This window comes from Nannobrachium achirus (genome assembly GCF_963921795.1).
Source record: "Nannobrachium achirus genome assembly, chromosome: 7".
NCBI lineage: Eukaryota > Metazoa > Chordata > Actinopteri > Myctophiformes > Myctophidae > Nannobrachium > Nannobrachium achirus.
Window position 1 is genome coordinate 50,264,006 of NC_137816.1, and position 14,965 is coordinate 50,278,970.

The following is a 14,965-nucleotide window of genomic DNA, read 5'->3' on the forward strand; positions in this document are numbered from 1 at the left end:
GCATTATGAATATTTGAGTGCTTATAACTGCAATTACACTACACTGTTATAAGCTTATTATAATGCATAATACAAGTATTTTTATGATGCATTGTGGACATGGGCTTCATAATAAGCATTACTGATATTTGCAGGGAAAATCAATGTGTTGTAGCATTTGGATGGATAACGTGAATCTGTAAGAGTAGCACAACTCACTGCTGTCAGTGATCATGTAATTTTTGTTTTCATCAAGCTTTTCAAGGTAAAACCAATTGATTCACATACATTAAATACAGCTAGATTTAGTTTGATAATTATACATGCTGCTGGAGCTGGTTACAACTCTGAACGCGTGAATGGAGTATTCATCCATGTCATGTTAATAGCCTACAAATGATGAATGATGGATTTGATTATTGAAGTGAGGCATTATGAGGGAATTATTTAAATACAGTACCTTGCGCAGTGATCAGTTGGTAGTTGGTACACACACATTTATTTCAGATACGATACAAATTATATTATTTAAACTCTCCTCAACTGCAATTTAAGTTTATAATGCCATATCAGACGCAGAAGCTTTTGGATATTGCTAAGATGCACCACTTTACCATGAAATGTTTATATTTGCATTTGTGTGAGTGTGTGCAAGAGATGCTCGTTTGTTTACGTGTATCTGTGGGGGCCAGGCGATGGAGTCTGTTTCGGCTACATGCCAACCACAACAGACAGTCTGAGGGCAGTTCTGGCTGGTTGCCAACCGACAAAGTTAAGCTTAATACAACATCAGCGAAAGGTCTTCACCTGTGTACGATAACTAAATGAATTGGTGGACAAGTACCGGAGCATCACTTTAAACAGACAAAAAAAAGGAAATTAGTACAAGCGACTCGACTAATTTTAGGGGAAAGATAAGTGTCTCAAGCATGGTTGGTTAACAATGTGGTCTTGACTGATAAGCAGCACAGAGCTGGGTCCTGTACCGTGCCACCGCCAGATAACCCCTCCCCTCCTCTTCACCATTTGGGCTGTGTTTTGTTGTTGGTCATCTGGAAGTCAGTTAAAGACAGTGATTTATTCCTAGGGCTTCATGCAGCATAGCCTCATTACACACGGCCATTTTAAGAATCAGCAGATAATTACAGTATACATCATGGACCCTGTGGGCCTTAGCAGATTCAGTCCATTCCATTTGCTTGTCATTTAGGCCAGGGGGGCTCAAAGAATACTGAGAAAGTGGATTTTTCCAATGCTTAGACTTAGAGTATAACATTTCCCAACAGGCACTTACACCATATCTTTTTCTGTGTAAAATGTGGTATGATTTTCTTTTTTCTTGGTTACATTTGAATTATCTCAATCGGTGTACCAATAATGGTGAAGAATGATAAATGTTGGACCCTTTCACGTGGCGTTTGTTAGCCCCCCTTTGAAAAACATACTGTAGACCTACTAGTTTTGTTAATACTGCACTGATTTGAGTTGACTGAAGACTTGTTTTCATGCTGAAATCATTTGAACATTTATGAAAAAAGCTATGCACTATGATGGGTTATGAAATTGACAGAAACATTACAATATGTTCCATCCACAAGTACCTATATATTAACTATTTGATCATACAATCCAAAATTGAGATCCTTGATTATACTTGTATTTGTGTACTGTAGCTACAATATAGTATACAATATATCGAATTACATATCTTACACAACACAGATAATCATATTGATTATAGTAACCATAATGCATTATTCACAATACTAAATACATACCATTTACTTGAATTTGTGTTTTTAAATAGTTAACAAACTTGTTACAAATGAAAGAAAAAGAAAAATCATTATTCCATTACCAGACCGCTCAAAGAGTGATGCTAATGGCCTTTTTTTAATCTTCCATGAAGGGAACATTAACTCGTGCCCGAACTGAACTGAACCCTGAATATCTGGACCTGCGTCCCCGAGCCGAGCTGAACCCTGAATATTGGACCCCATGCACCCCTTTAGTGAGTACTAATGGTCCTGTTTCTAAAGAAACAACAAACTAAAGCAATTACCATGGCATTGATTCCATCTTTCATCAGTTCAGTAAATCCAGACACATCACACTTTTGTTCCTTTCTTGTTTATACTCAGCAACAGGTGATGAAAACCAGTTCAAGTTGTGATTCTGTTGGTTTTATTATCATTATTCATTATTTCCATCAACCTGTGCATGGCTGATAATGTCTGTATCCTGATCCTGCTCTATTTTAGTCACTGCCTATATAATGTTAAAATGTTGTGTGCATCTTCATAGCTGTGAAATGTTCCACTAACAACATCATTATAACCATGGCCTAAAGCACCACCGATAATCATGCCACTTTTACTCGAGTAATATGTTTTTGTCTCATTATACCTCCAAACTTTAGAAACGCTGGTCCCGATCTTCTTTGGGGAGGGTTTGCCTTGCATTCCTATCCTGTGTTAGCACGCTAGTGATTGTTAATGACGTTAGTTTTTTTTTTACTCTTTTTTTTCTCCTCCATACTGCGAATATATAGTTAACTATATCAACAGGGAAAGGGCTTCTTGAAAACCAGGAGTCTCACACTGTTCCCTCTCCATTATAGGACGAGTTAATTTAATCTTCCAGTTCCAGGACGTTGAAATTCTTTGCAAACTGTAAAGCTCTTACACATTGCACATTGAATTCCAGGACTGGATGGCCATTTCTACACATGCACAGGCTTAGTCACTGGCATTCCTTTATTTAGAAGACCAATTTTTGCATTGCTTTCATCTCGCTTATTTATTCAAAAAGCAGAATTCTGGATGTCGGTATATTTAATGCGCCTAAGATTCTGTTTTGCTCACAGCCCCTAATGCCCAAACAGAGATTGCCTAGGGAAGCCCTCGTGGTCTTTGAACCTTCTGTATGGAATAGCCTGCAGAAAGTGATGAACCTCGATGTTTCCCCCGAGTTTTGGGCTTTACCATGGACATAAGTGAATCCACTGGGAGATGTCCATTTCTTTGAATAACTTTCGAGAATCATTTCACTCTTGTGCTTTTCGTTTTTCCTCTTCAATTGATGTATTTTACATTTCCATCGATGCTCTTATGTTGTTGTTGGCTGTCACAGCATGAGGGTGGTATAAGCAAGGCGTTGGTCACAAAAGGCATACATGTTTAGTCCATCCAGAGTTCAAAGAGTTGCACTGTGCAATATTTATTCAAACTTTTGGAATCTATGTGTTTTTTGGGAGATCTTGCTTTTCCTCCTTTTCCACATCTCTATAGTACAGTATATCGAGATGAATAAAAGCTAGTTAGTTTCATACGGAAGGAAAAAAAGATTTTTTACTTTTGATACATTTCAGCTATATATATATATATATATATATATATATATATATATATAATATATCATTAAACACTGCCATTTATTAAAATGAAAATACTAGTAGTCTAAAGAGATATGAATGCAGATTTCATGGTGCCTCTTAACAAATGTTTGTTGGATGTGCAGTAAGTCTGAATACATTAACTTGAGCTATATTCTTCAACATTAATTCCTCTAGGATCTGTGATATGATTAATGAAACAGGCTAACTTTTGCATCTCCCTCAGGCTCACCGAGTCAATATTTGGTCTTTGGCATTAACGAATAGAATTTCTCAGAGAGCAAGCAGTCTTCAGTGGAAGCTCACTGTGGCTTCGTTAAAGCACTGTTCTGTTTGGTTATTGGGCCTCACTGGACACATTTGCCCACACACACACACACACGCACGCACGCACGCACGCACACACACACACACACACACACACACACGCGCGCGCGCACGCATACACACGCATACACACATACACACGGACACAACAATTTCCACAGAGGAGCCCCTTCTTTTCCAACCCAAGAGGGAATGATGACTCTCATTATCGCCTCAGTGCAAGATGGCCACAGTGCCCCTACTCAGCAGCCCTATTAAGTTACCAGACAGCTTTATTGTATTGGTGTTCGATAATTTCCTTTCCTCTGTCATTTGGAGTGCGTCAGGGAGTTGTTGTATGGGATGGGAGGGGCTGGTGCGGATGCATCTAAAGTGAAAAGGCACAGCTGGCTGAGCTTATACTCTCCTCCAGAAGTTTTTGGTCTGAGTATTGAGCACTCCACGGTGCATTAGAGGCACCCTTACACTCTTAACATATTACTGTATGTTGCTCAACCTGATGCAAGATATAACAGGGTGAGGCGGGAGTACAGGCAGCCCATAGTGTATTTCATTCTCACAACATGGCTGTGGGAAAATGTCACTACAGTACATAGACTGAACAAGTCCTACTCATTTAATGAGAGATTTCCAATCTGTTGGTCCCCAGACTCATGAGGATCAATGTTATTTACAGTGGGATATCTATTACAATTGAATTTCCATATTGGAACAAGTGTTATACCTACAGATTTGTCACTGAACGTTATTTAACTTAAATGAAAACAATTCCGCCAATATATCTTTTTCTTTTTGTTTCTTCAGCTTTTGATGTTTCATCTAAGCTGTTTTAATGCACCTCCTTGATATGTGCAGCTGTATGCCTAGTGGAATTGCATGCTCTTACATTAATATTAAATTAAACATGTGGGTTTTGCTATGAGAATCTAGAGCTACAACCAATGTTGTTAAACCATAGACGCACTTTACCAGCCAAGATTTGATTTGTGTACTGTAGCTTGTTTGAGGTTTTCCCTTATGTTTGTGTCTTTTAAAGTACAGTCTGCAATCTGTTAAATAGGCTAGTAATATTTGGAGACATGTGGTTAGAACTGCACCTACAGTTAAATCAAATTAATTTACTGTAATAATCAGTATAGAGAGACAATAGACTTATATGTTGGTAAACCGTGTGCTATTAATAGGAATTGAAATATAATATTGTCATATTATTATACCTGTATTCACATTTGGTCATTGTTTCATCATAGGGGATAGATATTTTCGAAAACTACTGGCTGGGTTGCATTGGAATTTGCGTTTCACTTTCATGGAGATCTCTTGTCGCCTAACAAGGAACTCAAATGCACTGGATGTACCAATATGCTGAACGGAGACAGGAGAGATACAAGAAATCACCAATTCCATACATTATGTGCAGACTGTTAAATGATTGTGGATTTTAGATTTGTGTTTTTAGGTAATCAGAGTCTTAGATAGACAACAGCAAAATGTGTACTGAACCTTTGATAGGCCTATTGAGATTGAAGTTTATGTTGTAATCAACAATCACCTTTTTAAAACTCGGATCATGCTGAATGCTAAATAAGCAAACATAAATATAAACATGCTCCCCAGTCCTTTTTGTGATCTCATGTCCCATGTTTCTCTAGCGCCACCATTAGGTCAAAATGTCCACTTTCACATAAGATGTCTCCAAATCTGGCAGGATTGCCATGAAACCTTACACTTTTGTGCTCCCTGGATAGTGTAGGTACACTGCTTATTTTGATGACTCCCTTGCCCTTTCCTGTTGCATCACCCTTAGGCACCATTTGTAATATCAGAGGGCTCCAAGAATGGCAATGTCAGTTTTTTTAAACGACTTTGGTCCAGTTGGTTGTAGATACAGTATTGGTGCTTTTAGATGCTTAGCCTTATTTGGTAGCACTTTATAATGAAGTACCTCAATAAAGTCTAATTAACAGCTAATAAGGCACTTATTAACAATGAATTAACAGCTAATAAGGCACATTAAGTCCTAATAGTGCATTTATAAACCCTTTACTATGCACTTATTATGAGATCAATTAACACTAACAAATCCTTAATAACATCTTTATTATAACAGTATAAACAATTAATTAAGCCTTTATTAACACTTTATTAGGCAATTTAAAGCCACCTATTCTAAAGTGGGAACACATCGGGTACACCCGCCACTCTGACATGTCGGAAAGGAGACATGTCAGAGTGGCGGGTGTACCCGATGTGTTCCCACTTTAGAATAGGTGGCTTTAAATTGCCTAATAAAGTGTTAATAACGGCTTAATTAATGACTTGTTGTTGTTTATACTGTTATAATAAAGATTTTATTAAGGATTTGTTAGTGTTAATTGATCTCATAATAAGTGCATAGTAAAGGGTTTCTAAATGCACAATTAGGACTCAACCGACATGTCAGAGTGGTGGGTGTACCCGATGTGTTCCCACTTTAGAATAGGTGGCTTTAAATTGCCTAATAAAGTGTTAATAAAGGCTTAATTAATTGTTTATACTGTTATAATAGAGATTTTATTAAGGATTTGTTAGTGTTAATTGATCTCATAATAAGTGCATAGTAAAGGGTTTATAAATGCACTATTAGGACTTAATGTGCCTTATTAGCTGTTAATTCAGTGTTAATAAGTGCCTTATTAGCTGTTAATTAGCCTTTATTGAGGTACTTCATTATAAAGTGCTACCCATTATTTTTGTAATCTATTTGTAATCAAGCTTTTATGATGATTTCATATATTGGAGGTTGGACTGCGTCCCCCGCTACTAAAATGAACTGTTATTTTCTTTTTGGTAGCAGATTTATTCTGTCACGTTCCAGCTTCAGCAGCAAGGTGACTCGAGGCACATTGTCAAAAACAATCCCCACAAGCGTCATTATAGAAACTGAAAACGAGCCAGTGACAAATATAATTAGGACATTTACACATGGGATAAATGTATTATTCTCTGAAATGTATCTATTGACCAAATCTGATAATCAGATTAGCACAGCATTACTGACACTCCCATCTATTAACAGTGACAGTGTGTGGTCATTTGAAAGAGACTGTGGTGGTGGTGGTGTGCTGTGTTCAGTTATATTTATGTATTAGCTGATATGACAGAGGTGATTCTGTTGGTGGTCTGGGGCATCACTGACAACAGTAGTAGTTTTTCATTGAGGTGAACGTGCACAGCTCAGATGATATAGATTACAGCACAGGGGACTGGTACGGTATATCTCAATTCCATCATTGAATGTCAAGAAAAAATAAAATAAACAAGAATAATACAATATACATTACTATATATACTGTCGAGTATGTGAGACAGCCGTTGTTTTGGGCATTATAGAGCAGAGTTATGGATCACCAGTGTAGATTCCTCATGGGTTACTGTACCATGGTGCATAGCTTTGTAGCTATGTTGTTTGCATAAGAAATTCCTGAGCATCACTGTTAGTGTGAGACAAGGGAAACATAATGGCATATTCAGCAGAGCAGAAGATGGCAACGTGTTCCAGAGATGAAATTCGTGGCTTGATCGTCAAAACCATCAGACCATGAATACACAGCATTCTGAAAGATGATACCGTGGGGATAAATGTTTAGATTTTTACCATGGCCTGCATAATAATTGAGTTTGGTTACTGGTTATCCATCATTTTGAAGTACTGTTCAAAGTGAGTGTGTATTCAATTTTGTAGAAAATAAAGATTCTATCAGTCATTATTTAAACTATTGTTAATATATTCACAATGGTATTGTTTTAAATAATAGGAATTGTTATTTTGCTATGATTCGTGCTCTTTGCCATGGGTGATAAGCAGTACTATGTAATGTACTTTGAGCTGCTCTGACTGCAATAACTATGAAACTGCATGATGTTCACGGAGACAGTGAGTGCCAGCGCACATTGGAAAGAAGCCTGCCCTGCCCATGAGTTCACAGATTTGTCATAATATGTTTTAGTTTTGTACCCCTGATTCTCATCCCTGTAGGCAAGATACAGTCAAAGTACCGTATGTTATACGTCAGTCTTTTTGAAGAATCTGGCAAACTTGAATCCCAAAGCTCTCAGTATTTATGCTTTCCCCCACCGTGTAAGCTACTTCTGATGCAAATACAGTAGATGCATAATTAATACTTTGATTCAAATTAGAGCTTCGAGGGTTAATCAGTGTTTACGAAGAAGAGAATTTATGCCTTTTTAAAACTCAACTAAAAATGTTTTTGGCGAGTTCTCCAAGCCAAAATTTGCATATGAGTAGATCCACACTAATAACAGCAGCTTTGAAACCTATTTCAGCGTTTTTGCATAACACCTGAAAGTACTCAATAACAGGCACACTGGCACAGGATGATGGGTTGTTTGGCAATGGCAATGGCATGTCCTTTAGCGATAAAATCTCACATGCCATTACCCATATCTAAAATGGGAGTATACCAATTTTGTATTCCATTTTATTCACTGTAATTATTGATATGTATTATAGACACGTTTTAGTAGTTTTGCACTGGATTTGAACCCATTACCTAGATACAATTACTATGATGAATTTGACAAGCCAAACCTTTTGTGCCGGCAATTTTTGTAGTATGGGAGCAACAGTAGATAATGGCCTTGGAATCATATTACTGTACCAGCACACATTTAACATTTCTTGTTCACATGGTGTCTGACAAACAATTCAGATTTTCCTGTAAGGTTACTAGAGCTAGCATCTGACACTATACACCATCCCATATGATGAGATAATAAAACACAAATAATTAAAATAAAATACAACTTGATGTGGATTAAAAATAAACAGCTGCTATTTTAACATTACTGACTGAAAACTACAAATATTCTTTATTGTGCAGCATTAAAGTATTCATTTTCATTTAAAGAGAATGTACAAAGTAACCAAATGGAAGGTTTTTGGTTACATTTTGTAGACTCTCAGAGTTAAATGAACACTGCCAATTTTACTGCGTAACATTTCAGAACTCTCTAGAACTACTGATACGGTTTAGAAGTATTTTGTGTTCAGTGCCTTGTAGGACGGTAGTCTACAAAGCATTCGAAAATGTCCTGGTCAAGCTAGCTGCAGCATCTACCCAACCGCAACAAGAGACTTTGAACAAAAAGCTCTCTGTTCAGATTTTCAGAGCGGCTGTGAGTTTTACAGACTTTGTTGACAGAAAGATTTTAGGGTGCGATTCGGCAGTGATCCTGACGCGAGCAGTACTGTTATTCCATACTCATCATCTTGACTGTGTGCCCAGAACGATGTCTCTCTCAAGCTTAGGAGCAGAGGAGAGAAGTGCTGACTGGATGTAGAGTACAAAAACCCACTGAAACAACTGGGCAGAGCTGCCGGTTATGAGGCATGTTCAGTCATAGTGTACAGTTTTGCCTCTGTGAGCAATGCTAACAGTTTTGTTTTATCCGGCAGGACCACTTTGTTCCCACTGATGCTCCATTACGAAAAAGGCTTTTATGCCTTTATTGATGGGACAGTAGACTGATAGGAAATGGGGAAAGAGATGGGGAGTGATGCGCAGCAAAGGTCGTCGGGATCGGGACTTGAACCCGCGACACACTGTCAGGCATCAGAGACTATGTGGTATGCGCCTGGACCGGTAGGCCAGCGGCTGCCCCCTACTCCATAGCAATTTAGCCAAGTCTTTATTTTTTCATTGTGATTAATTCCTAACATTACCACATAGGCCTAATAACAGCTATTGCAACGATTTATAATTGCCTCCACCAGGCCGAAGGCCGTGGCCAAAGACATGTTTTCGCGTCTGTCCGTCCGTCCGTTCGTGAGAAGCTAATCCCTGGCACCGCTGGACCGATCGGTGTGAAACTTTTAACACACACTCCCTGGAGTGGAGGCCAGAGCACAACATCTGCCCCGAATTTTTCACATGGGCCTGATATAGCACCACCAGCAGACTGATTCTTGCAAAACATTTTAAAAATATATATTTTACTCCTTCATATTTTGTCCAAACATCATGCAAATCGCTACATATTATCTCTAGTCATGTAATCAAGACGGATCTGAACGTTATTTCATATTCCATCCTGATTGGCTAGGATTGGCTTCCAAAGTTTGCTGGAGTGGCCCGGTTTGAACAAAATCATGAACGGTTCATGCGGTTGAACAATTGCATGGTTGTTATTCTACCGACAGCAATTATATCAACTTCAAGGATGATGGTGATGATTTGGATTAAGCTGCAATGGCTTTTTCTGTGGCACACAACCCACTCTGAAGGTCAAGCCAGCCATTAGCTAGATCAGCAGAACACTGCATGTCCCACCTCTCCACTCCAATTCTCCTTTGCTCTCTTCTCCTCTTGCCCTCCCATTTCCTCTCCTCTCCTCTCATCATCTCTGCTAACCCTCCCCTCTCCTCCCCTCCACCACCAGAGTGTGAATACATGCGGTGCGGCTAAATTCGACCTCACACAAACTAAAGCTGAGATGTTAAAAGATCCTGAGAACTTGCGCCAGCTTAGATACCGGCCGTGTTCTCTGTATAACCTTCTCCTCTACCGTTCTCTCTATCCTTCTTATATTTTCTCCTCCATCTCCTGATCCTCCCATCCCCTGTTTTATTAATGACAGAGCTGGTGGCTTGTGATAACTGGTCACTCCTTGAGGCGTTGAAAGGCAAGGACACTCTATTATCCTGGCTAGATGGATGGTTTGAAATATTGCCTGCAAGTGGTGGAGCCTGCCAAATCCTCCAGTCTTAAAGCCCCTTTGTCTCTGACAGGGAAGAACATTAGGGAGAGGGCCAGGATCTACGATAGAGACGTGCTTCTCTCAACACAGCACTGAGGGATGGAGCGAGAGAGTGAAGTGGATGTCTGGGTGTGAGGGTGTGTTTTTGTGTTTGTATTTGGGGGGGGGGGGGGGGGGGGGGCGTAGCAATATTATTTTATTATATTATCGTTTGATCCGCATGGACATTTTTCACACTTACTGTATTATCGTCACTGTCGGGAAGAAACCTCGTATCTCCAAGTTTCAAATGTGTAGGTTGTTTTTGTAAAGTAAAGCCCTGCTTCATCATACAAGACTGTCGCGCAAAAATAGCGGTGCGAGGCGTTGTGTGCTTTTAGATCGGCTATTTTCACTATTTCAAATCATTTTTAAAATGATAAATACAAAACGAACTGTTTTGGACATACACATGGTTTCCAACCGACAACAACGTTATGTATAGCTTTTGGGCTCTTCTCTCCTTATGTGATAATGTGTGGATGTGTGTGTGGTGTGTGGAGCGTTACATCATGAGCATGTCACATGCAGATGGCCAGGGGCAAAACAGCCGACAAGGTCAGCTATTAATTGGTGTCCTAATTATTAGTGACCTTTGCCTTAGAATGGCTCCAATCTCCACTTGCCCTCGGTGCCAGCTCATTTAGAAATATGTAGCCCATTTGCTATCGAAACACCCTCCAAGTGGCAGTGATCCATGCATCTTAATATGCGCCATTAGAACCAGCTGTCGTGTCAGTCTGTGTAAAACACCTTTATTCATCAACATATGAATAGTAGGAATTAAGTTGTTGCCTTTTATTGTAAAAGTGGGGAGGTATGCAGTGCTTCAGAGTGTACAGCATACACACAGTAGTTGACAAGCATGTACTGTGGAAAACACTGCTGCTGGACGGAAATCACAATATAAAAATAAAATATAACTAAAAACTGTTCTAGTTATGCAGAATGACAGAGTACAAAACACTTTTTGAGATCGCAACTAGAATTGAGAATCAATAGAGAATGTAACATATCGTCGTTGTCGGGTGGAAACCTTGCATGTCCAAAACCGTTTGTTTTGTATTTATCATTTAAAAAAAGGATTTAAAGGACAACTTTGGTTTTTTACAACAAGGGTTCATATTTTAGATTGTAATTAGAGAAAAGAAAAAGTGAGTGTTGAAATGTTTTCATTTGCTTCATTCTATTGTTTTATCATGTTTACCGTGCTAAAATGTGGGGCATGCGTACGCATGGGGGCATGTGTACAAGTAGCTAAATATGTATTTTTACACACAATAAGCCAGCAGTTTCTTTATTGCTATTTACAGTAACACTTCTAGACCCCATAAGTCACATCCAACCATGAAAGGTTGCGTTGTATCTTGGGAATGGACTTATTTTGCATAAAATGACATATGTAGACACTTGTACGAATGCCCCAAACACTGAAATAAGAATCTCTAAAACAATAGAAAGAAGTAAATGAAATGATATTAACACTCATCTTTTATGTTCTTTAATTACAATCTAAAATATGAACCCTTGTTGTAAAAAACTAAAGTTGTCCTTTAAACTAGCTTGTAGATCTGCTGTTTTCACTACTTTTGTGCGACGGCCTTGCATGATGAAGCAGGGCTTTGCTTTGCGAAAAAAATTACACATTTGAAATTTGGAGATACAAGTTTTCTGCCCGACAGTGACGATATAGTGGTATAGTATTTTTATTTTTGTTACTGGAAGTTTTGAAATCCTTTCAACCTGCTACATTTGAATAATAATAATAATAAAAAAAGAAAAGATGCATATTTTACACATAAAGTGGTATACTGTAGGTTTAAAATTGCGATTGTATCTTTAGGGTTTAGCCTTCCTTCATTAGATTGATATCAAGACCTTTCAGATATTGCTTTGCGGTAAGCAGGCTTTGCGCTGCATTTCTATCATTCTACGGCCCCACCCCCACTACCACCGCCACACAATAAGAAATGATACTGTATAATGTGGCCTGTTAGATATCGTTGCTGTCTGGCACAAACCTTGTATCGCTCCATTCTTTGTAAATGAATGCCCTGCTTCACCGCACAACAGTGTTATGCAGACGTGGCAAAAAATAGCCGATCTACAAGCAATGCGACACGTTGTGAGCTTGAAGAGCTATTTTCAATATTGGTTAAGTGTGTAACAATGGAAAGTGTTAACAAGAGCTTTTAACTAAAATAACTACATTGGATCCATTGGAACACAGGTTATTTTTTTTTTACCTCAATTCCTGAAAAGTAATAATGTTTTTGGACATACAAGGTTTCCACCCGACAGCAACGATATGCTCCAATCAAGAATAGTTTAATATGAAATGATGTATGGTTTCATTTCATGCCGTTTGACTTACTGGTTATTATAAAGATGTATTGTGCGTATTCATCTTATAGGTTCCCCTGCTCCCCCACTGCCATTAATTTAACTTTGATTCTCCCACCTACTGACCATTTCCCCATGAAGACGGATGGCCAAAAAAAAGGAACAAAAAGTCCAGCCAAATGTGAAGAAGAATGAGAGATCAGGTACCAAGTCCCTGGCACCAGCGTCCATAAGGAAACAGAGCCATTTTCAACAGATTAAGGGCCATTCTTGGCCCTGGCCCTGGCCACTCTTCACAGATGGGACAGCAGCTCTCCACTGCATGCTTGTGTAGCGCTTCATTTAAGAGAACACATCATTAACCACTCTCAACCTGCCGTCCCTATTTTGGGCATGTCATTATAGGCGGAAAGTCTTCAATGAAAGAATGAAAATAGCAGATCTACAATATCAAAATGTGTCGACGCGTCATGACACAACTCAGCGGGATTGACTTGAAGCAGTCTTTGAGATAATAACGTTGTCTTTTGGTGCATTTTAAAGCTTTATTATGATACATGGCCAAAGCTGTGAATAGATAATGACATAATATTGATGGTTGTTTTGTTATTTAAAGTCTGCCCTAGGTGAATGCCTGATTCGAGGTCTCGATTATTCTAAATAATTACCGGTACGTCACCAATGCATCAGTACTATCGTGCCTCTAATGCACAAGGATAAACCTTACAAAGGCAAACAAGTATTGTCACAGTGTGTTCCCTGTCACTGGAACTTGATGTTCTATGCATGCTATGCTACAATAGTAGTACTGTCTGACTAAACTAACAACAACAACAAAGACTAAAGTTGAATTGGGGTTGGCTTTCCCTTTAAGCACAATAGCAACATAAAATGTCCATCTGGCGTCTCTCTCAGATGCAGCGCAAAGAGCTTTATCCCTGCCTCAAGGACTTCTTACAAGACACACTGCTTTTTTAATTCAATTAAAGAGCAATGGCATCTCATGTTATTGTTATCTTGTAGGTGTTCAGGGTTATTAAAGAGGCAAGCATGTTGGGTCATTTGTTATCCCTGGCATTCTAATAAACATGTTGGCTTTGGGCAAGGCCTAGAGGTTGTCTGTGGATTTCAGATTGATACTCCTCCCATTTCTAGAGCTATCCACCTCATTATCCTAAGAGGATGCGCAAACAGAAAGAACGAAGGCATCTGAGAGACATAGAAAAAGAAAGGGAGAGAATGTTGTCCTATCTCACAGTGTCCTTTATGCCTTATAGTCTGCTGGGAAATGCAAGGTGAAATGCAAAGTGTAATCCACTGTAAGACAGTTTGCGGTTAGATAAAGTATGTATGTATAATATACAGATATATTTGAACATGTACGCATGTATATGTATGTATAGTATATGGACAATATGCACTTAAGTAACTTAAAAAAATCAAACCCAAGTTTGAAGTGAGCGGTGGTGTGTGTGTGTGTGTGTGTGTGTGTGTGTGTGTGTGTGTGTGTGTGTGTGTGTGTGTGTGTGTGTGTGTGTGTGTGTGCGCGTGTGCGTGTGCGTGCGCGTGTGTGTTGCTCACCCAGGTGTGTGTGTGTGTGTGTGTTGGGCGGGGGGGGGGGGGGTGCATGTGTGTGTGTGTGAGAGTGTGAGCCATACTTGCTCACTCAGGCCACCACTGCTATTGCAATTGATGCTCAGGGCAGGCTAGACTCAACAGCACCTCTCTGGTCACCCAGGGTACTCAGGCTACATACACCAGAGGCTACAGACACACAGACAGACAGACACACACGCACGGATACACACGCGGCCACGCTATGGAGACGGTGTGACCACCGCTCAAAAAGCCTATACTACATTGACTTTTAACCTTGATGCCCCAATTATTCAAGACTGGGGTTTTCTTTCTGTCGTTTTTATTAATTCATTTGTTTGTTTATGTATGACTCGCACACTGCTCCCTGGCACATGTACCCCCTCGGGTCTTCTGTCAGAGGAGGCTTGATTTTACTAATTGGTACCAAAGCTGTTAATTGGAGCTCTGGAAACAAGAGCTGGTGCATCAGAAAACATTCCCCTGGGAAATATATATGTATTCGACTCCATGTCCCACCTTTCTCAT

At 39.2% G+C, this 14,965-nt stretch overlaps 1 protein-coding gene across 1 annotated transcript in view; it reads left to right on the top strand.

The window, feature by feature from the left end:
- The window catches only part of pcdh9 (protocadherin 9), a gene marked incomplete at both ends in the record, with an annotated part of 305,191 nt that overhangs the window by 86,049 nt on the left and 204,177 nt on the right, over positions 1-14,965 (top strand). Inside the window, one exon of the mRNA XM_080729603.1 lies at positions 1,889-1,990. Coding sequence (XP_080585729.1) covers positions 1,889-1,990 — 102 coding nt within the window. The remainder of the gene's footprint in view (positions 1-1,888; positions 1,991-14,965) is intronic.